Source organism: Falco naumanni, chromosome 14 (genome assembly GCF_017639655.2).
Source record: "Falco naumanni isolate bFalNau1 chromosome 14, bFalNau1.pat, whole genome shotgun sequence".
NCBI lineage: Eukaryota > Metazoa > Chordata > Aves > Falconiformes > Falconidae > Falco > Falco naumanni.
Genome location: NC_054067.1, coordinates 4,049,723 through 4,073,464, shown reverse-complemented (window position 1 = coordinate 4,073,464; position 23,742 = coordinate 4,049,723). Strand labels below are relative to the sequence as shown.

The following is a 23,742-nucleotide window of genomic DNA, read 5'->3' as shown; positions in this document are numbered from 1 at the left end:
TGCCCTGGAGCATGCACCATGCTGGTATTCAGCTTTATGAGCAGTTGACATTACACAGATGAAGCAGTGGAAAAAAAGAGGGTGAATTTGGTACAAAGCCAAACATAGTCCCACTTCAAAAAATCTTTTAGGAAAGTAAAATTCAAGTTGACCTGCAGAGAAAGACAAATGGAATCTATTGCACTCTCTGGCTTTGTTATATCTCTTTGGTGCTTAATGGGACTGTGGAGTGGGGAGATCTCATAAGATGAAAAATAAACTTCCAAAGAAAGGGAAAATTTGAATCCACAAAAATTCACCACTCATGAGAGGTACATTAATCCTAGAGGGAAAACCACTGGCAGGGAAACAACCAAGGTTTATTAGCTTTATTTCCTGCACCAAACACACCTACCTGCTGCCAGAGGGTCTTCCTCAGAGCCAAGCAGGAGCATGCAGCCACAAACCAGCAGTTCCCCAGGGTGCCTTGGTGTAAGTCGTGGGAGCTGATTCCATTCACAAACAGGCGGGGGTCTTCACAGAGGTCCTAACAAAGCAAACCAGAGATTACTGAGGACTCCACTCCAGAAATGATCACAGCATCTTCCCAGCTATTCCTCTGCACACTTTTTCTGCATCACATTGCCACTGAAGCACAGAATTTCTGTACCAGGAAGTTAAGAAATCTGGTGGCACCAAGTATATTTGAAAGTCAGGGTATACAGGATTATTTACGTTCTTGCACCATCAGGATCTGCTGGTTTTTTGCCAGAGTTCCTAGTCCTGCCCTTAGCTGAAGGTGATCTTTGAGGACTGGAATGAATTCAGCATTTAGAAGACTTATTTGGCATTGCAGCAGCTAATGCACAGAAGGTAAGTGAAAGGAGAAGGGAAGAAGCATTAGAGGGAAATTTTTTGACAAAAAAAAAAAAAAAACAACAACCTGTGAAGAGAAGCAGCTAGAAACGATGCTACTGACACCAGAACTCTAAGCTCCTCTTCTTTCATTGCCACTCCCTTGGCTGACATACTTGAAACCCCCCTCCACCAACAGCACGAGTTACTGCAACGGCCCCTGCCACCCAGCACCAAAGGCAGAGAACACACACCTGTGAAATATACCTCTTCTTCTCTGGGCCTCATCTTTCTCATTTATCTGGCTCTTATTAGAGCCACTCATTCCTCCTCTCCCATTGCTTTCCTGGCTCCATCTCTATTTACACGCAGATTCTCACCAGAGCACAGCTGGGCTCTTCCTGTGATGCCTCCACTCCTCACTAGCTTGCCTCTTGCTGTGCCTTTATAGCCTGTGGATCAAGGCACTAAAAGAAGCACCTCTAAGTATCATTGAACATGGGAAAGCCACAGGGGTACATCTTGCAGCAGTATTGTGTTTGTTACCAAGAAATCCTAGGCAGAGGGTTTCTGCTGAAAGTATATGTTTGTGGCCTCACAGTCCCAGAGAGAACCTCCCAAGCAATGCTTCAGAAAACAGGCGCTCTGACAACCCATAGCTGATATGGAATCTACTGGTTTCAACCCAGTGATTACTCATGACACTCTTGTGTGAATCATCACTTTTCCTGACTGGTTAAGAGGATGGAAGAGCAGACAGTGGTAAGAAATTCTGCTCTTTCGCAGTATAAGAGTAACTGTAAATTTCAGCACTGTGGGATGGAAATGATCTTATATCCAGGCATTAGAAACGCAGAATAAATAACTCACTCTCACCTCAAAATGGCAGGAGACATCAAATTTACTGCAGTTTTTCCAGTTATCAGCAGCAGAAAAAGGAGCTGTGCTCCTCTCCTCATGGATTCTCAGTGCCCTTTGATAATTATAGATGATGATCCCAGAATACCAAGATTGCAATCCAAGGCTGGCTACACACCACAGGCATGTCAAAACCCCTCAGTCTTTCTTTTGATGGGACTGTGACAAATCAGTGCCAGCTGAACTTTTCAGAGAAAAGAACCACTTCAGTGCTGAGCTGAAAGCCTGTTTGCCTGGGCTGGTTTAGCAGATGGCAGCCTGAAGTCAGCTCACGGTGTGTAATACATGGAGCTGCTCCTGTTTTCCTTAAGAAAATGATATTTTTGGCATGAAGCTTTTCTCATTAAATAACAATTGGTAGAAATTTAAAATGCCTCTTGGGAAACAAGTAACTGATCATTGTATGGCACTGTTCTTTAGTCAGTATTTCTTCCATGTATCTTCACTTAGAGAAATTTCAAAGCTTATTAACAGACCTTAGTAAAATTCTGAATAATGAAATGGTGCCTACGAGGAAAACTGGCCATGTATAAGGCACTCATCGGCATCATGGACAGATTCATTCAATATGCCTGGGTGCTCTGGTATGGAACAGCAGCGGGAACAGGCTAGCACTTCAGCTGCTGTAAATCAACCCAGTCGCCTGTTGCAGGGGTTACCATCAGCTGACTACTTGGCCTTCATGGTGATAGCACACATTCCAAACCCAGCCTGGGTAGACTCAAGTTTCATATCCCATTTCCATGCATCTCTGGCAGTAATAATTTCTAGTTCTTTTTTCTCTTCAAAATGTTATTTTGTTAGCATAATAAACAAGGGATAAATGGAGCCTTCAGGGTTAAAATTGCCCAAACTTTTATGTCATTAGAGAAAGCCAAAACTTTCACTGGATTTGAAAGAAATTAAGCACTACTGTCTATTACAAATATCTTCTCTTATTTCATTTGCTTTGCTAAAAATAACCACGTTAAATTGTCATTTTTTAATTGAAGTGTGTCTTGCATCTCACACAGCCCCCAGATTAAAAACAGAGAGCAGCATATGTTAACTGCCAAAACTTCTGGATGAGATTAGCATTTGCTGACCACTGGGGTCCAAAACAAACATGGAACAACAGAACTTAGAAACAGCACCTCCCTGTTTCCCCCATAGTCACTAAATTATCCAAGATTCGGCCAGATAAACCCCCTCTTATTAAACTGCCTGGGAGCTCTGGACTTCTGAGACTAAAGAACAGGGTAAGAAAATGACATTAGCTGTTACTCTTGTCATTAACCAAAGCCATTATAACACCTCTATGATGACTGTCACTGTGTGGCTCGGATGAGATGCACAATAATACCCAGGTGCAAGCTATAGCTAATTTCAGCTCTGCTCTCTTCTGGGCTTTTTGCTTTTCACCACTTACACAGTATAGCTAATTCAATCTCAAAAGCTTCCTTACAATTTGCTATCTAAGCCACAATTCCCCCAACACAGTTAGAAACATGACATTTAAATATGTTATTCTGCAGTCCTTATGAGGATCTTTAAGCATTTTTGGTTGCCTCAAGCATGTTAAAAAAAAAAAAAAAAAGGAAAAAAAAATCAATTTTCCAATAATGGTCCCAGCAGTGATAATTTAGCATAATTGAGGACCAAGCCAACTACCATCAGAGGAATTACAAGGAAGAGAGACCGACATAAAATGTGGCCCAGGCAGTTCAAGAGACCTGATGCCTCTCTGTTGCAACCTAAACACTTGGGTTCTGAGTTCACTAGAATTACCTCCTTTGCCAACATACTGGTTTAACGCCAGACCCTTTTCTGAGGACCAGCCTGCATCATCTGTGCTGTAAAAATGAGGAATATCTTCACATTTCCAATAAAAAGTTTAAAGGAGGTTACTGGGTCTTGCTATACCTTAATACTATACATTAATGTATAATAGCCACTATTTCTGATACAACACTGCTAATAAAAGCAGTTGCCATATTATTTATGCCCACAGGGAGCATTCCACCATCCAAGACGCAGAGCCCTCCCCAGCTCTCCCCTTACGCATGTGCATAATAAAATAAACACCATCTGCAGAACTATAATTAGGCTGCACAGTCTGAAAGCGAAGTAAGAGGTTGCATGGGCTCATGGTTCTGCTGAAAACCCTGATGCTCTTATTTTCATACCAGACTTTCATTTGCATGATGGAAGTCTATTTGTGCCATCTCCTATCCTTGCTGCACTGCGTAGGCTTGAAATATCTGACATTTAGTGTTACTCAGCCACTGATGCTGTGAGAAATAAAGTGGCTCACAACCTCTTTTTCTGATTTTAATTGGTTCATCTCTTTGTAACAGAGCATGTAAATGAACTGGTTAATGAGCAGACTGGGAGAACACTGAGCAGCCTGAGATGAGAAACTCGGTTAGCGTGGGATCGCAGGAAATAACAGTGGGAGAGACCTTGACAGGTTAGTCAGTCCCAACACTCGCCTAGAGTCCAAATTGGCTTCCCCTCACCTACTTGCGACTGAAGCTTCTCTAACCTGCATAAAGTCCACATGCTTCCTCCACTGGTCACTAAAGAAATACACTGGAGCTGCTCTGCTAGCCCAAGACTTCTGTGAATGGAGACAACAGCCAGTTAACTTTCCTTTCTACAGCAACCCCTCATATAATCTTCAAACCTCTAACAAGTCTCTCTTCTCTAGTCTTAATAACTGGTTCTTCATGTTTTGTATCACTGGTGAAGTGTGGCACCCAAATCCAGACACTGCTTAAAATCAGGCTCTAGCAGTGCTGAGCAGAGCCTGATGCTCTTGCTTACTGTAGCAGGGATGCCATTTTTCGGTCTTTTTCACTTGAACTTCACATATTTAACTTGTGTTCAGCCTGGGATCCACCGTCTAATCCTATTCTATGGACTTGCTGCCTAGTCACATTCTTCTTCCCTAACCAAGCCACGAAATCACTTAATACCAAAGCACTGCACTTGGCTGCATTGAGGAAGTAATGCTGAATTCCATCCTATTTATTCCACACTATTTTCCCAAGACATCAAGGTAAGTTTGATTTCTCAACTCTGCCAACTGGCTTGCAATCCTATCCCAGTCTGTGTCCTACAGCATTCCTGTACATGCCTCTCTAGCCCCTCATCCAAGCAGTAATGAAAATACTGAAGAATAAAATGTCAGTTTGAGAGTGCTCCAGGTCATTTATTTCATCAGCTATGCATCCCCATTACATAAGTTTGAATTCATCAAAATTTTCATACTTTGGAGAGACTTATCAGATATTGCCAGTCTTATGGAAGTCAAACTATATCAGATCTACTGCTCCTCTTTTAGTCACAAGATCTGTCCCACTGTCCCCTACGCTGGAAGGAAATCAATCCGGTACATATTAACGTATCTGACACAACACATTTTTTGTAATACAATTTATACCATCAGACTAACAGTCATCTGCTTAAGTCTGACAAATTTCAGTCAGCAATTTCACTGAGATACAGAAATGTCTGGACTGTAGTACAAATGTGAGAGATGGCAACTTAACTTTTATTTGCTACAGGAAATTTCAAAACAATGCAAACCATGGGAGATAACAGCCACCCATTTCACTGGAGCTATGAAATGATTTGCATGTTGCACTCTCATGATCATAAAGAGAGCGAGAAGAAAGGATGTGGGTTTATTTGAGACCAGAAGCACCACAGAAAATTACAGGCAATAACTGATTAACTATATGCATTAATTTCAGGTTTCTGTGGCTACTTTGGATCTTAGAGTAATTCAGCTGAAGGAAAAAGTTCCCCTTAGCTCTGAAGATGCATCTCTTGGCATAAGTAACACCAATATCCATAAACTAAACACTATGCAATATAGGTTATAAATAGGGAGAAAGATATTCAAAGGGTTAATTAATTAGTTGCATGTCTTCACAGACATTAACTGAAGCTGCACTGTAAAACATTATGAAAGATTTCTAATGTTGAGAAAAGGGAAAGATTACTGTTTAATGGATTAGGGTCTGTCAGCTGGCTCAGATGGAAAAACAGAGACTCAGGGAAAGGGAAGAAAGCTATACTGATGTTTGCAACTAAGATTTTTCAAAGGGATTCAGTAGTATTTAGAAATTACTTTCTCCACTACCCTTTACAGAACCTAGCCCTGACTTGCACACAAGACCTACAGAGACAGGCACTTTCTTTGATTCTATCAGAGTGATCTACTTAAAGCCCAGTACATCATTCCTTTCGATTTTTTTAAAGCAGTTTTAATTAGTCAGAGCTGAGAATTCTTTCAGGTTTCTTCTCTTCTCCTGTCCTTACGTCATACAGAGTCAGATCCTGTAAAGAGTGAGGACAGTGTAGGGAAGCAAGGAGAAAGGCAATTCTTTCTGAATATGGACGCAAAAATTCAGCTTTGGCTACAACTAACTATGAACCAACCTCATCTAAAGCAAGGTAGCAAAGATAGCACTTATTTTGAGGTTGTGTAGCTGGAGAGGTAGAAGAGATTGTCTATCCTACAATAAATCCCAGCTGTGCTGGCATGTTTATAGAAACCCTCTCCAGATCAGGCTGTTTGCCAAGGCAATTACAGTTAGCCCTAAAAAGAAAAATGAGTCCAACTGTGCTAGATACTTCAACGCATACAAAAAGCTTTTCACAGTCTTGTTATGCCTATGTTCACTATGGAGTGAAAAAAGACAAGTCTTAAGCTACAGTCGTGCCCTGTGATATAGCTCTAATCCCTCAGAGGACAGTTCTTGGAGAAACTCCATCAAACGAAACCCAGGGTCAGGTATGACCCGGACTGAAACAGCCCTGGCTGAGATCAGGAACTGGCTTTATCATCAGTGCTGTTACACCACGTAAATCAACAAAAGGAAGATTTACCCCTCAAGTTTCTGTCTGTACACCCTGAGTTCAGGCTGTGTAATTCCTTTGTAAACTTCATGCCCATTGACCAGCAACATCAGTTTCTGAGGGCAAGATAACGCACAATACTGCTTACAACAGAAACCCACTGTACGTATGCAAGGGGAAGAGTATGCCAGTTTGCTCCAGCCTGGAGTAAAACAAAACTCAGTTATTTGGGGATTGAGAAATGCTTCTTCCCCCTCCTTCCTCTCCAATAAATCCTGTTACAAAACTAAATGCATGACAGACATTTTTGTAGTGTTCTTTTTTTCCATTTTCAGTTAGGAGCTAGTGGTGACTAATACTCGGTGAAGGCCATGGGTTTCAGCCTTGCCCTGCCTATGGGACATGTGTGTTTTGGGAGGATCTGAATCGGTATTTTGGAAGAAAAAATATCCCAAACATTGGGCAACATGGTGTGTATCTTGGCTGCCTCTAGATTTCACCTGACCCTTGGAGCACTAGAGCTGCTCTCATCCAGAATGCTGACAGTTGCTGGAACGGGTACAAATGATGTGCCGTAGGGCTGACCTTTTCCTGAACCTCAGTAACAAAGTGTTTACTAAAGTTTTTAGAGTCCTATGCCACTTCATCCCAGAAATCACTCAAGACTATGATGAAAGATGGTCTGTTCTCCCAGGGCCCTCTTAGAAGTATATCATACCGTCTATTGCTGCACTATCTTAGTTTTAGATCAATGTTCCACAGAACTGCATCACGTTCATAACACTTTGTTTTTGGAGAAAAGCTGCCTTGACGATAACATTTTTTCCTCACTGAACTTACCGGCCAACAGACTTTGTCTCCCGCGTTCTTCCCCTAGTACTCGTTACCTTCTCCAAATCAGTGCTACAATCTGTGTTACTTTTCCTCACCAGCAGCAATCACATGCCATTTTTGGGACTCGATTCACTTCAGGATACAGTCACGTTCTCTCAGGTAGGTGTCTGAACTCCCTCTTCACCAGTACACAAGTTCTTTCAAAGGGCAATTTACAGCCACTACCTTGCCACCTCTCTCATAGTCTGACAACAGTAGAGATGCCTATCTCTCTATTGATCATATCAACCAAGCTAATAGTTCAGAACTGGCACGTATCTTTTAAACAGTTGCTACACAAAATGTTTTCCTTTGTGTCTTTGATGAGAATCTCATCAAATAATCCCAGTAATCAAAATCACAAAAGCAGGCTCCTAGTTATAGGAAACGCATCCAAAGAAGCACAGGTTAAAACCTAGGAACTATTTTAGAAGTTATTTTAACTGAGATTCTTAAAAATTTTAACTGGTGATCTGAAGTTAAAATCTCCCAAAGATTACTGTTGGTTTAGTGAGCATACACTGAGCAGCCCGAGACCACTTTAGTCGATTAATGCTGCTGCCTTTCCTGGAATATCTTGTTTCCTCCCCATCTCACTCATTGTGATTCCAACCTCTACAGAACTTCATTCTCTGTTATTCCAAAGCTACTGCAAGTATGGCATAAGTTGGGGAGAAAAATTTAATCAAAGCTTCATTTTAATTGGCTGAAAAATTATGTATTTAAATTTCTTTAAAGAAGTATTTGTTTTCCATCAGCAAGGACACCATTTTTGGCCCACTAACCCAATGTTAAAATGCTTTTACAAGAATTCATCATGATTTTGAGATAGTGATGCTCCATGAAAAAAGGGTAAATAGAGTAGATGTATTAACTGAGGCTGGACAATATTCACACTTACTGCTGTGAACACAGACATCAAAAAAGAGCTTTTGTTGGATGAGCTGCCTACCAGCAGGAATAAGAACATTACAAATCTGTTTCTTAGTAATTAATAAAATCAGTCATAAATCAAAATCATTATTACAGATTAGAATGTGTACAACAGCAAGGGGATACACAGCATATGGGGAAGGGCCCCAGACAATTCAGACTTAGTGCACTGAGCTGTGCAGTCAGCCTGCGTGTGTGCCACAACCGCTTGTTTGGGAGTGCTACTTAGCAAGCTGTGACTGCTCCAAACGGGCTGCCAGCAGTCCAGGGATCCCAGACCAATCGGCCTTTTTTCTCCAGTGGAAAGGAAAGAAATTGAGGGCATTTTCAAGAAAAACTGAATGTACAGTTCTTTTGAGGAACAGGTGGTATAAGCCAGCCTAACTCTATTTCTTCAAAGAGTAACCTACCAACGCAGTGGAAATGTCTCTGCATTAAATGCAAGTAGCAGACGGATGGCCAAGTTCGAAGACAGTCAATTTAAAGCGACTCCCTAACATCACTTCCAGGCACACACTAATACAGCTGAGGTCAGACACGGGCTATAAGCCCACTCACAGTTCATCAGACTAAAGGGCCACCCACCATTTAACTATGTTTTCTTACTGCTTCCTCAAAACATGTTTTTCAATCGAGTTCTTGGACTGTTTTCCTAAGATGGGAAATAAAAACAATAAGAAGAGGAGGTTGGAAAACATCCCCCAATTTTTCACAGCAGTGAAATATTCAGCACTGGACCAGCGCGAAATAAACAATTCCCAGGTTTGTACGCCTGACTGTTCATCTCCGTCCGGGGAGGCAGCTATTTCCTTTGCCTGATAATAAGTATCATTTTGGGTCAGTGGCCACAACCTTTCTCGGCTTGTCCTGTCTGACTTTATGCTGTGTCTCAAGGGGTTGGTAACTGATGTAGACTGAATTCTTCATCCCTGCCTTTTAGGAGGAAGGGAATACACTGTTTATGAAAGAGTATTAGGCATATTGCAGCAAAGTCATCCTTGGTTTTGTTCTGGGTGGTTTTGTTTTGTTATTACATTGGGCATTGTAACAAAGGGAAAACCAAAGTCAGGTCATCTAAGAAACAACGTCTACAGTGAAAATTCAGATTAAGCCGGAGGTAATTTGTTTTACTTGAAAGGAGATATTTCTTCCTCATCCAATGGCAATACACAGACTTTAAAGGTTAAAAAGCTTTTAAGTTTATTGCTGTGGTTTTTTTAAAAAAGTTTAAACCACAAAATTAAAGAACATAAACCTCTCTAGCAACAAGTTCCTCCTTTCCCCGTCCCTTTTAAATTAGGGTTTAGTTTCAGCCTAGATTCCGGTATCTACTAATTGTGCATTTATCTCAGACACTTTCTTGAAGATACAAATCCTCTTCTCCCAGTCACCTCATCTTTTTCAGACAGCATCTTGAGGCATTCTCCCCCACTTATTTGTTTAAAGAAAAAAAAAAAAAAGTAATACCTGGCATAACAGTGCATGCCGTAGCCATTGTAACCTCTCAGATACACTTTTGAAATTGTGATAAATGCTACACCATTCTGAACTAGATATTTGCTTCATAACATAAAAAGAGGAACTATACACTTGTACAAAAAAATCCTGATCATAAGGTACAAGCTTCTTAAACTATTAATGACTTGAAAAATAAAAAATTTTGAATTTTGAAATTATTTTTTTTAAAACAGAAATGTTGGTACTAGCCAGCATAACTCAGCTTTTCTGAGCCTACGTAAGTCAGAGTCAATGGAGTCTCTCGGTTCCAACAGGACATAGATCAGACTCTTAAATTCTAGTCTGAACATCCGTTCTGTCAAAGATCACCCTAAGATCATGTAAAACAGAGGGTATTTGCCTCTTAGTAACACAGAGGTACGCCCAATACCTTGCAGAGAACCACAGTGCTTTCACACCATCCAAACTGTATCAGAGCACTTGTCTACAAAGCTCTAGAATAAAAGCCATCCATCAGGCTACTCCTCGAGCCTCTGGTATAGCCCCCCATTCATTGTCCAGACTGGGAGTCGGCTGTGGCACCAGCGTCTAGTGCTGTCTAGGTGCCAGCAAACATCAGGGCAGCAAAGTATTACGAAGTGAGGATAAACACCAGCACCCATCAGAGTGGTCACAGAGGTCATCAATGTTGCGAATTGCAGCTCAAGAGAGTACAGAAAATGATGCTAAGGAATGAAAAAAAAAAAAAAATAGACCAGTGGAGAGAGAGAACCAAATATACCAAATATAACCAAAAATAAGTGATGTGTGTTTGACACTCTGAACAACCAACAACCTTTTCCATTTTCAGGAATCTCACTGCTTGCCTAAGAGTTCAAATTCTGAGCTATAAACAATATTGCACCAAAAATGACACAGCAGCATTCATTTTACTTCTGAATACTAAAAGCACTTTTATGACACAGCCAAATCAGTGGATCATCCCTCATAAATTCACAGAAACTACCAGAAAGAATTTTATTTACACATCATGAAAATGAACAGCAGCTCCTATTTCTAAAACATCTTTTAAAACCTTATCGTGGAAAGATGTTCATTTAACAATGAAGTTATCAGCACATGAGATAAGTTTCTTCAGTGTGGAGTGATGAAATGGAAAAATTCAGAACAGTGATTTCCAAAGTAAGATACTTAAGCAAAGTCACAGTTCTCATCCCTACCAGGCAATCAAGCACATGCTTTCCCTTCCACGTAGGTTAGCTTTTATTTTGCTTAGGATAGGTCACTGTTAGATGACCAAAACAAATAAAATATCTTTGGGTAAGACCCTTTCCTTCTAATTATGTCAAAACTTCAGGAAGTTTTTGAAATTGAAGGAATCATATTAGGTGCTTAAAGGGTAAATTTTTAAGGGTAATTGCATGGCTAATATGCCATGTCTGAAGCTGATGATGCCAAATGAGGGCCAGTATTGCCACTATAGTCATAAAATCACTTTAATTCACACTTTAACCAGGTACACTCCTTTCTAGTTCTGCCTCTTTCATTAAGTTCTCACATTTGCTGTTCTTCCCCACATTCTATTATCAACTCAACACATTTCAGAAGGAATCAATACGAAAACTACTTCCATATCTCGCATATCTGTTTAGGAAGCTTGCTTGCTGGTATCTCCCCCACTTGTTGGCACTCTGGTATCTACTGAAGGACAAACCTTTTCCCAGGTTGTCCTACTCCTACTCAACTGCCTGCTTTCGTGGCACCTGTAGTTTCACCAAAACATCTACCCATTTACCAGACTGGGTTGAAATGGGTCTATAGTAAAGCATTGTGGGGGCCAAGACAAGACACAGGCTTGGAGGCAATATAACTGTAGTTGTGCTTCCTCTGGTGGGAAAAAGAAAGGCCAAAAGGAAAAAAGAGCCCGATGGCAAGTTGCTAACTGCTCAGTGTTCTCCATCAACGCTAGTCAGTCCTGCACATGACAGAGCATCCCCTAAATATAACTGAAATTACTTGGCTACTTAACATCAAAGCTGGAGACACCCTTTCCTCCCACCTCATTCAGTCTAGGAGGTACTGCTCCTACTCTCATGTCAAATGCAAGCAACTCCAACCTCACAATCGCTGTCAAGGTTTTCCCTCTGATGACACAAGACTTTCTCCTGTTCAACCCAAAACAAAGACTAGAACAAATTTGGTCAGACTGACACATTGACAACAGCCTTTGACTCCTTGGGAGGAGTCAGCCTGTCAGGGTACAGTCAGAACGTTTACTTGGTCATGATTTTATCCCAGTGGAAACACAGTTTCATCTCTGTGTTTAAATTGTTTAGACACTCAAGAGACATCTTGCTTGGAAAGACACAACGAGAAACTTCTTTTCTTATTTATATCATGCTGTTTCTTTACATAGTAGTTTCACTGCATTTATCCAGCTTATTTTTGTTTTTCCCAACATGATATAGACATACTGATTTGAATTCACTACTTCATTTCAAATTCCTTTGTTAAACACTAACATTACATCTGCCTGACATGAGCCTAAGACAAAGATGTTATTCAACCATCAGCAAACAGAGAAAGCCAATACAGCAAACAGAAGACCCAGAATCCTTTTATCACAAAATCCACTGCTAACAGACCTGCATCTTCATCAGTTCAAATAAAGTTAGTACAAAGATCAGGGTGTATATCAGAACAGATGGTAGTTCATTAAGGATCACATGGGTTTCCTTATCTTTAAGGAGAAGATCATATACATACATATGGAAAAACAGGCTCTGCAGAACTGCCTGTTTAGAAAATCATCAAGTTAGCAGGAACTGAACAAAGGTCAGTGATGGCCAACAGATGAGTCAGTGCCACCAATGAGAAATTACCCTCCTGATCTACCAGTTTAGAAATCCTGGCAATCCCAGTAAGCATCCACTCATCTTTTGCAATGACTGCTGCCAGCCACAGGAACATTCACAGCGGCCAGACTCACAACACTTTTCCAGAGAGTACAAGCTGTTTCATTTGCAGTTATGGTTTTGAAGTTACATTCTGGGTAAAACAGAAGGGATCCAGACCTTCAGTTTCTACTACAATGTGTTCAAAGCACCATAAATTTCCTTTAAAGACAGAAATTCTCTATGAACATACAGGAATTGCTGTGAGAACGTCAAGCCTCCCGTTGTCTGAGAAGACAGAAACCTCCCAAGGTCTTCTATGGTGAGAAACAAGTCTGCTGGTCTTGCAGGAAGAGAAGCTTGAGAGGTGTAGGTAACTCAAACATGAACCTGACTACACATCAAATTCCAGCTAGTCTTAGAGCAGAGTGCTCCAACTCTAAGTGCTGGAGAACCACTCCAGTTCCTGCACTGCTCCTCTCCTGCCAGGTTTAATTTCTTCATGATGTACCAGGAAAACCACCTCAGCCAGCTGGAACTCTAAATCCCACCAGGGACACTGAAATCATTCTGGCTCATTTGTGTCTCCACAAAGTAACCTCCCTGCTAGTGCTCAGCACACAGGCCGCTTCACTATTTACAGTGCAGCCATTATGTCCTTTAGAGGGGATTTTTATTTTTCATTTTTTTTTCCAGATTTTGGAATGTCTGCAGAAGTAACTTAGCGTGGTGTCCCTGTCTCTTCCAAGCACACCATCCCCCTTAGCATCTATAGTTTTCACTCTATTCGAATGCAGTGATGCAGGCCCGATTCTCAGCCATGATGATGATGTGTGATGACTCTCATCACCACTTAAGCTAAGCTGAAGGAGCGATGTCGCTCTATACAAGCAGAGGTGCAAGGCCCCTCAATCCACTCTATCCATAGACAGATAACACTTCAGTTTTGTTCATGATTCATCATGTCTTTAGAAACAGAGAAAGCCCATTAAAGACTAGGGATGAGAAACGCCGTGCTTGGATTACATTTCAAATGGTTGGATTAAATTTGAATTATTCCTCTTATAGTCCAGACAGTAGCTGTTTTACCAGTTAAGATCATGTGCCCAAATGTGAAAGCAGCTTTTAGACAACTGTCACTTCTGAGAACTTTCATTTGTGGAAAAGAGAGTCAGTGAGCGAAAGAGGAGGGAGAAGAGGCCAGAGGATGAGGCACTGCATTCACATCCCCATTGAGGGAGGAAAAATAAATGTGTAAGGCTTAAATGCCCCTTTATCTGAAGAGAGGAGAAAACAGACAGCAATGACCATGCACAAAAAGTACAGCAAGATGAGCTCCACACAAAGCCTTTGCAAATGGATCCAATTACCTGAAGGGTTATCCTAGTGACCAAGGGAGAGCAGAGCAAAGCCCTGCATTCATGTTCTTCACCAGTCCCACAGGCACGTACCTGTAGGTACCTTTTACCTGGTAAGGCTGAAGCAGCAATAAAACTAGCGTTTAGACCAAAGCTCAGCCCACAGCTAGATCATTACTAAATGAGATTTTAATTTTTTGCTCACCATCACAGGACTGAAGGTTTGGTATAGTCTTGGGGAAAAAAACCCTCTGTTTTGATTATTTCTTCACTGTATCAGACTAGAAAGGGCAGTCTCCAAGCACAGCTCAGACCTCGATGCACTTTATACAGCACAGACACTCTTTATTAGACAGGCCCAGTCCCGGAGGCTTTTTCAGTTAATGAGGCTAGTTCTGCTCTTTTCTAGGGCCATTTTTCCACCCAAAATGTTGCAGCCAAAGAAACATGCATCTGCATAAAGCTGTATGTTTCATTATTTCTGATGAAACAGATGTGGGAGTTAGGGAATGGATTTTTGAGGATTTTGTGAGCCTCTAAAGAGGATAAAGGTATTCTGCATTTGAGGAGTGAATACAGGAAGTAGGGCCTGCCCTCCCAACTCAAAGAGCAAGTACAGAAGTATGTACATACATGTACTATATAAATATATGCATATGGATAACCGCACACACAAGACCAACTGGCCTCAACAAGGGGACCGCATGGACATCCATTATCCAACCTGACAAGGGGGACCCAGACCCCATACAAACTGCATGCTCATTAGGCTCTGCACTGAAATCCCCCCAGCCCAACTCTCCTCTCTCTGATCACAGAAGGGGGTTGGTGTTGGAAAGGACCTCTGGAAGTCACCTTGTCTCGGCTGGGTCAACTAGAGCAGGCTGCCCAGAACAGTGCCCAGATGGCTTCTGAATGTCTCCAAAACAAAGACTCCATTTCCTGATGCACCAGTCAAGATGGCGTCTGACACCTGCAACACTGGCCAAAGTTCAGTGTATAAAATCCAAAGATAACATTTGCTTTTAACAAAGACAGTGCGTTTTCCTGAGAAAGAACATTTTATTTTCAGCAAACTTGAAGATTCAAATTGATGCTTTAGTCTTTGTGATTAAGCTAGAATTAATGCCATACACAGGCAAGACAGCAGTTCTAAAATGTTCTTTCAGCTGCGAAGAAGTGTTAAAAGCTTCTTTTTAGCCAGGAAAAGACACATCTTTATTTAATTTTTAAACAGAATTAATCTTGAAAGAAATATACATTTAAATCACAGGGAAACAGCATGAAATTCAAACAAATTATTTTGCAAATCTAAGATATAATGGCTTACAAAACCTCAAATTACAGGACTTTACTCATCCCAAATACCCTTTTAAATATGGAAATAAGAAAAGGATAAAGCTCATAACACACAAAGCATTTTTGGATGTGGATGCTTTCCACTCTTGGGAAGATTGCTGACAGAACAGAACCTTCATTTCCTTTGCAACTGGCATGTTTGGGCTATAATTTTTCCTTCAGAGAAGCCAGACATTTAATTCTTTAAGAAGACTGAATCAATGAACTAACAATTACTGTAAGACGACTTACGCTAGCTGAAGATGTGATCCTTTGGCATTTTGTTTTATAGGCTAAAAATAAATTTTATTGTGTCATTCTTATCATCATTGCATTGCCTTAGGACAAATAAAAGCTGACTCTCTGAGAAACCAATTTTCATCTAATAACAATTGAACCAGCTAAATAAAACCTGACATTTTAAAGAAACATTCAGAACCTTGGAACTGTACTGTTTATGTTCTAGAAATGACATTGAGGTCATTTAGTTTGTGGGGTTTTTTAGAGGAAACAACCGCAATGACATAAGAAAGCCTCCATCCAATCTGAAGGAGGGAAATATAAACTGGAAAAACTGCCAAGAGAGAAGATAACAAAATACTGGTATCTGGAGAGCTGTCTGCTTGGCAAGTGTGCACGTCATTTACAAATGTTTGCTCATAATTATATCCCTGGAAGACTTGGGTGAATAATGCTGTTGACAAAGATGGCACTTTCAAAACACTGCCTCTCTCCATCATGTTTAAATAAATGCAACACTCATTGAAAGGTGGGTGTATCTAAGTATATCACCACAAAAAAAAGGGAATCTGTGCCCCACGCTGCCCTGGTACCTGTGAGACAAGGGGGAGGAAGGATGCAGCTGCATATTAGAACATCCACTACACTCCCAGCTCTTCAGCAAGCTTTCTGGAGGAGGGAGGGCAGAGATGTTGGCAAGGTGCCACCGTGGGTTTTTTTTCTTCCTGTCATGACACATCCAACATAGAAAGGCACCACAAAGAACAAAGAATTTTCTGAAGTAACACCAGAAACAAGATTGAGCCATCAAGTTCATGTCATACAGGGTCTACTCAGTCACCAGACTGTAATGGAGATGTTAGACATGAGGTATTTGCTGACGGCTGAAGGCTTTGTAGTTCTTCTGGGTAAGCTCCATCCTAACAACATTTTCCAGGCAAAATAAAAATAAAATGATGGAATTAATAAAATAAGGGTGAGCCACAGCTCCATTTCAGGAATATTTTGGCAATTCCAGAAGAAACATGTCACAACTTCCTCAGATGAAAACATTAAGAATTTTTTGGGAGGAACGGTTTATCCAGTCACAAGCTAAGATGGAAGCATATCAAACAATGTTTTCATGATGCCTCCCATATCCCACTGGGGGAAAGGCAAGGTGATAGTCCAGACCACAGCAAAAATCCCAAGGCTTTGAAAGGGGCCAGGGTTTCACACCAAAACCCAGGGCATTATTATTGAGGTGCACCTCATTATATCACTGATGGGAATGACAGTGAATTAAGCTAAAGTTCCTAAATTCCCATTGTTTAGAACAGGATGCTTTCAAAAATAACATACTTGGGAGAATAAAACAGTATCTGTTTCAGTTTGAATAGCACTTAAATTAAACACCCATCTCAAAAAACAAAAACAAACAAACAAAAAAAAAAGAAGTGAGGACCTCCCCTCCCAGGTTCTGGAGCACTAGGTTCTTCCAAGTTTTCATTTTTCAAATTGCTTAACACACAGAAGCACAATCAAGGTCTCTTCGGAGCTCAGCATGCTGCCAGAGTCAGGCATCACCAGTCTGCTGCAGAAAGGTGAGGAGAAACACAAAAACCTAGAACAAAGCAGAGTTCCTGTTCCTATTTCTAATAACCTTCTCAAACATATAAATGGAGCCCATCTGTATGAAATGCCACAAAGTTTTCAGGGCTTCTTATTTAGAGCACGGCTGAGCTACAGCATGCTGAACTCCCCAGTACACCTCAGCCTTGATCTGAACTGCAGATTCTGATCTAGGAAACTGGGACGTGGACAAGAGGGTCACACAGCTGTACATAACCCTCTGAGACCTGAATTCCAGCCACTGCCAGCAATAACTGCCAGAATGGATTAAGGGAGTTAAGAGATCCCTACTTGTTTGTTTGGCTATGTGAGAGCAGTCCTCAGGGCACCACACACAGCTCTGCTCACTTCCTCACTACAGGAACAAAACAAGTAGGAAAGAAAGCACTTAACAGCACATCTGCGACAGCCCTTTACATCTGATGTTTGCTGTGTCCAGTAACTTCTCAATGCTTCCTGGACCCATCTTCTAGAAAAGCAGATGGCTGTACTGTCCATCTCGAATGACACTATTTTCCCATCACTACTCTGCACACACAAACACTGACTCACCTCAATGAGCAAAAAAATTTTAATCCCCCTTATAAAGCTAACAGCACCCAAGTTTTATAGTACAGATTTTGGGTCTCTGTCTTCAATATCCCAAGATTTGCCCTGGTTCAAGTTCAAAGCACTGCTTCTTCCCACTGCACCATTCTGCTTCCCAAATTCCCGTCAGATGCCCACGTGAGCACATCCATGCCTGCCTGCTCTGGGTGGGGACCTGTGAGTGTGAAGCACATACAGTTATTAACAGTCATTGGGACCAGACACAAAACTTCTTAGTGCACGACGACTCTGGCACGCACAGACTGTCATATAGGCTTCATATTTATATTATAGATTGGGTTGGTGTTGTCACAGGTGGAATGCTATTGCAAGTGAATCAAGACTTCAGGTTGCTGGGTCTTTATCCTGAAAATGTGCAGGTATATGAAGTTTATATTGCTTCACCTTTAAAACTCTCTCTCTAGCAAAATGCTATCAAATACAAAATATTTGTTATTTTGTTAATGTTAACATTAACATTCTGTTACGTTATAATGTTAACAGCATTCTTGCAGGGTCCAATGCACAGCAAACTTCCAGAGACAAGCCTGTTAATTATTACTTTGCCGTTTGGGTGACAGGGGTTACTTCAGAATAACAACAGGCCAAATCTGCAGACAAAGTCAACTCACATTTTTGAGCCCAAACCTCTGACAGTAAACTCCAATCAGAGCACTGGCTGGAAGAGGCGGCAGGACTTGCGGCAGAGCATGTCACAGCCACTGTGAAAGGATCAGTGTCATGTTGAGCATGAACTAGCACAGCGGCCACAGCCTGGGCACTTCGACTGAGGCTGCTCTCCCACCCAGCCTGCTCCCCTTTTACTGCGATCAATGTAACGTGCCCTTCAAGTGCTTGAGGAGGGATATCTTGTGGAGCTGTCTTGTACTCTAGCAATAAAGGCCCTTCCCTTTGCTCTACAGGACTTGACTCTGTAAGAGACGAGCTAACGAGAACAGATGAATAATAACGTTCATCTTAAACACAGGAGACAAAATTGTATGCTCTTCGGTGCCTCCTTTGGAATCTCCCTGTTTCCTCAGGCTGCTTTCAGATATTGTGAGCTGTCAACTATGTTTTACATGTCTAATGGAACAAAAATGCTCCTGTTTGTTTCTCCCTTTTCTAGACAGCTGGGAAAAAAACCCACCTCCTCCCAGCTGTGAGACACACAAGCACACTCCCCAGAAAACCCCCACCTTTGCCATTTCTCAGCCAAGTAAGAGCAATGGACTGTATGAAACAGCTGCGTGTAGCTCCCTACCCTCATTTGCCAGGGCACCACGCTGGCTCTGGTCTTTCCCTCTGCTCTCAATTCACTTTGGCTACCAGCTCTATCTGCCTGATTTCTAAAGCAGGTGGACACAGCGCATCCCAGATACAGAAGCAACAGCATCTTGATGAAAGTCAGGAACACCCAGTCTGGGCACTCTTCTGCCTGAAAAGGGTAACACTAATTCAGTGGTTTATCTCCTTCCTCCTGAGGGAAGCACCCCTTTCCCTTAAACTCAAAGCAGATCACCATAACAAGAGCTCAAAACACACACGCTCCGATACCCTCGCCACATCAGATCTGTTTATTGTGCAAGGCAGCATTATTATTATGTTGATCACATCCTAGAAGTAGGTCTTGAAGCACAGATACTAGAAGAAAAGGGCTGGAAAAGCCCAGCATGACTCTCAGAATATCTAGATCATCAGCTATACCACCACAAACAACAGCAGTTTGGATGATTTGCCTGGACAGTTTGCTTCCTTTATTTCTGCAAACAATACCAGAAGGAAGACACAAGAGCAGTGATAGAGAGGAGACAGGGAGGGGAAGAACACGTGAAGGTGTGTTCTCTTGCAAAGGGAGAAGACATTTTCTTTTCAGAACATGATCAGTGAAAAAAAAAAACCCAAACCAAAAAAACCACCTCAAAACCTTAGAGCACAATAATAATGGAGGAAAGAAAGAAAGAAACAAAACAAAGCCCACAATGTTCTCGGGGAATTACTTGGCTGGACACCACCAGAACATGCTGTTCCAAGTACCTTAGAAGATCAGCAAGGCAAGTCCCTTTAGTAGCTGGAAAATGTTTCCTTGCCTCCAAGAAAAAACTTCAAGAAACATTTAATTTTTATTGGTGTATTTGGGGGAAAGTTGCAACATACAAAAAAAATATTAAAATTTCAACTGAATATTCCCGCCTCCTTTTTCCCCAAGTGTTCACTCCTCAAAAGACCAATTACTTGGAATAGCCAGGATTACATTTATTAATTAATTTTATTAATAAAATTAATTAACTATTATCACTTTTTAAATTATAACCAGATCATATTAGGGTAGCAGTAATAATGACAATGTTCTTCTATTGTGATCCTCTATATGAAAATGTATATTCCAGGTTGCTAGAACAAGAACTCCAGTTCCAACAGATTCCAGTTACTTCTTTGATCTCTGCAGATTAGTATGTAATGCAAGTATTTAAGTTATTAGCACAGTTATTTAGGTTTATCACTGTATTTAGGTTGTCACTATTATAATTGACAACATAAGATGACAGGAAAGTGAATTATAAAGTAGTAACTCACTTTTTTCTTCACTGATGCAAGAACCAATCTATATTATTCCACAGTGTAATTATTCAAGCCTTGATGTATTTCATTTAAATAGCTTCTTTAAAAATACACTAAATATTAAAATAAAATTATATCAAGATCCATTTAATTCTCATTAATTTTCTATATGCTCTCTAACCATGGCAGTAAATTTGAAGCTGCCAATGTCCGATCACTCAGCCTGTTTTTCAGTCATCAACTCATCCCAGTCCTTCATAAGTGTCATCTTTAAATTTACAGCTAGTTGACATAATTTGATAAAACTTTATTGTTGTGGGAACAAGAAAGGTACACAATTAAGAGTAGGTTTTTTTCCATTATTTCCAACAGTAAAGTTTTTGTAATCCACATTACAGCCACAAGTTACAGATATTCCCACCCCATTATAACCAATATTCCAGGCACCAAGACAATTCCCACAAATGCTCAATTTGCTGGTGAAAAGCATGAGAAGCAACAAAAGGAAGATCTGACCCATAAGATCCCATGCAGCACTTTAAAGCACTGAGTTATGGTGGAATGGGGAGAGTTGCTTGCCTGCTTGTGCTCATGTTTTTAATTCCTTGAAAAATCTCAGCAGGTCCATTTTGATTCCATATCAGAACAGAAAGCACCATTACAACCGCACGTATTCAGCCTCCCAGCCAACCAACCTAAATGCGATGCGCTCACATAAGGAAAGGGGCATATGCAGAAGCACAGCAACATACCTTTCACAGCATTTCGCTGAGTCTGTCTTGTGTGCACAGAACACCTCCGCTTTAACATACTAATACTCTTCTCACACCCATAAACTGAAATTCTCTTCAGGTACAAATCAGTAGATGAAATTATTAACATCTAAACCAAATGCTAAATCTAGATTCACCCCTATCCTTACTATTTCTGTAACATCTGGATTTCAATATCCTCTTCAAAATACAGACAGATGGTTTAGTATTTATGCTTTCTCCAGAAGCAGAAAAAGTATCCAAGACAGTACTTCCTGATGCTATTTCTCTTGTGGTTTTAGCACGCCACATTTACCTGGTCCTTCACATCACTGAAGTCCCATGAGTAAAAGGCCTCATTGCTTAGACTTGTCATGAACGTTCAGTTGGCTTGAAAACCATTTCTGAAATGCAACTGGAGACAAGAGCAGGACCTTGCAACTGAGAGCAAATAAACCCAGTTGCATGAACCATTTTAAGCAACGACTGGTTAAGTGTTGCTGTGCTTTAAAAGCATGGGAAGCATCAGTCTCAACATACTGAGGAAATGCCAGGGTGTTGCTAAGTGCTTTATAATATATTGAATTTCAGTGGATTCACATGTACCTCTCATGCATCAAATCATAGTTGACCACCTCTGTCTCAGCACACCAGGGCAAAACCAGGCGGCAACCACCCCTCTTCAACATTTCCAGCCGGTGGTGAAAATAACGAATAACCCAAACCAACCGATTATACCAAAAAAGACAAGCAGAAAGCAGATTCTGAATACAGCTGATCCAGAATTACAGCCGTACAGTAAGGCCAAGACTTGTTTTGACCTGGATTTGAAAGACCTTGCCCTCCACTTTTGGACACTCCTCCTAGTAGCCCAGTTCCACAGTTGTAAACCTGACTGTTCCTGGCTGTGGATCACCAGGATGCAAGAACAGCGATAGCCAAGATGTACAGAAAATTGCTAACTCCACTAAATCTACATTCACTAAGCAAATAAAGCTTGAGGCAGATTTTTTAGTCTCTCCAGAAAAAAACAAGGTTCAGAAGCCAAGTGCCAGCATTAATTTTACCCTTAAAGAAACACACAGCATGATGAAGCCCTGTCTGTGCCAGAATCTCAGATGGGTGGCAGTTCATTGTTAATATCACTAATGTTCACCCATCACCCCACCCCTTCCCCCCAGCTCAAAATGAAGTCTTAACAACGTGAAGACAATTAAACTTAATTGCAACTGCATCATCTTCTGCCGGATCCAACTGCCAATGCCTGCCATTTGAGTGTGCAGTTGCTAAGGCAACGGGTATGAAGAGCATGCTTTTGTGTTGCCACATGCATCTTTGGGAGCTGTGCCAACATCTGAGCTCCCACAGCTGGGCTGGATTTAACCCCTTCCTCCCCAGGAGCAGCCTGTCCTTCCTTCCAGCGTCAGGGCTACAGCAGCAGCCCTTGGCAAGCAGCTACTTCTCCTCTGCAGATCGACACCTGCATGAGAATGACAGATGGCTGCAGCCAGGCTCAGTGTGATCAAGCACGAGGATGCTGTAACACTATCAAATTCAGCAGTGCCAGACTTCATTTGCAGGAGGCTGCAGGGTACACAGTTCGTTGTGTACACAGCTAATGAGGAAAGAAAAGATCACTTACCATAATTTAAAAATAATTTTCTTCTGGTGGTTTCCCGTCTACCTGTCGTTGTCCCCTGACCCACCCCCCCTCCATACTAACAGAACATTGCATCATATCTAGAGGACTATAGTTTTCTTCCTGCCTCCACAATTTTAACCTAGATAACATGATTAGTTACAGAAACCTTCCCATCAACCTCTCTGATTATCTTCCAGGGCAGTCTGCTTCCTACCATTTAGTTCTTTCTTTCCTATTTAAGATGAAGGGTTTAAACTTAGGCCAGAACCTACTTTGCCTATGACCTTTTACACCTCTTCTGAGTCTGCAAGGCTTTTATGCTCTTCTATAAAAATTAGGGTGCACTCCAATCCTTCCCTTTATATATGCACGCGTGTATGTTTAGCAAAGAAAATCCGACAATATTTTCCACAGCTGAGAACAAGTTGGAGCTCAAGATCACAAGCTACATCTGCTTTTAACAGTAGAGTAAAACTATTTGTAACAACGGCAAATAGCCTCCCTGCTATTGCAGTCGTGTAATCACAGCTAATTACAACATACAAAAATGCCTGTTAAAATGACAAATGGCATAATCCAGGAAGCTCTGTAATTGTCTAGGAGCCCCATACAACACCAGTAACAGAGTGCAACATCTGAAAGTCACCCACTGAAGGTTACAGTTGGTACCTTAGGCTCACCTGGTCTGTCTGTGGAGGGCAACCACAGCGTTACGATCTAGGATGTTACAGACAAAAGGAAGAAGCAGCCAGTTAAGATTTATTTCATGTTAGTGCAAGGCCAAGTCTTTCACAGTCCTCTTCTATGCGTCCCAGAGAAGCACAATAAGCAAGCTGCAAGACACTGCTGTGTGGCTCACGCAACCTACAATCTGAAACCATCTTTGTATTCCC

The 23,742-nt window shown here is 41.3% G+C and overlaps 1 protein-coding gene across 4 annotated transcripts in view; it reads right to left on the bottom strand.

The window, feature by feature from the left end:
* Window positions 1-23,742, bottom strand: part of CAPN6 (calpain 6) — a 66,575-nt gene that overhangs the window by 26,049 nt on the left and 16,784 nt on the right. For all 4 annotated transcript variants that reach the window (XM_040614414.1, XM_040614411.1, XM_040614412.1 and 1 more), the window contains exon 4: window positions 395-526. In XM_040614414.1, coding sequence (XP_040470348.1) covers window positions 395-526 — 132 coding nt within the window. The remainder of the gene's footprint in view (window positions 1-394; window positions 527-23,742) is intronic.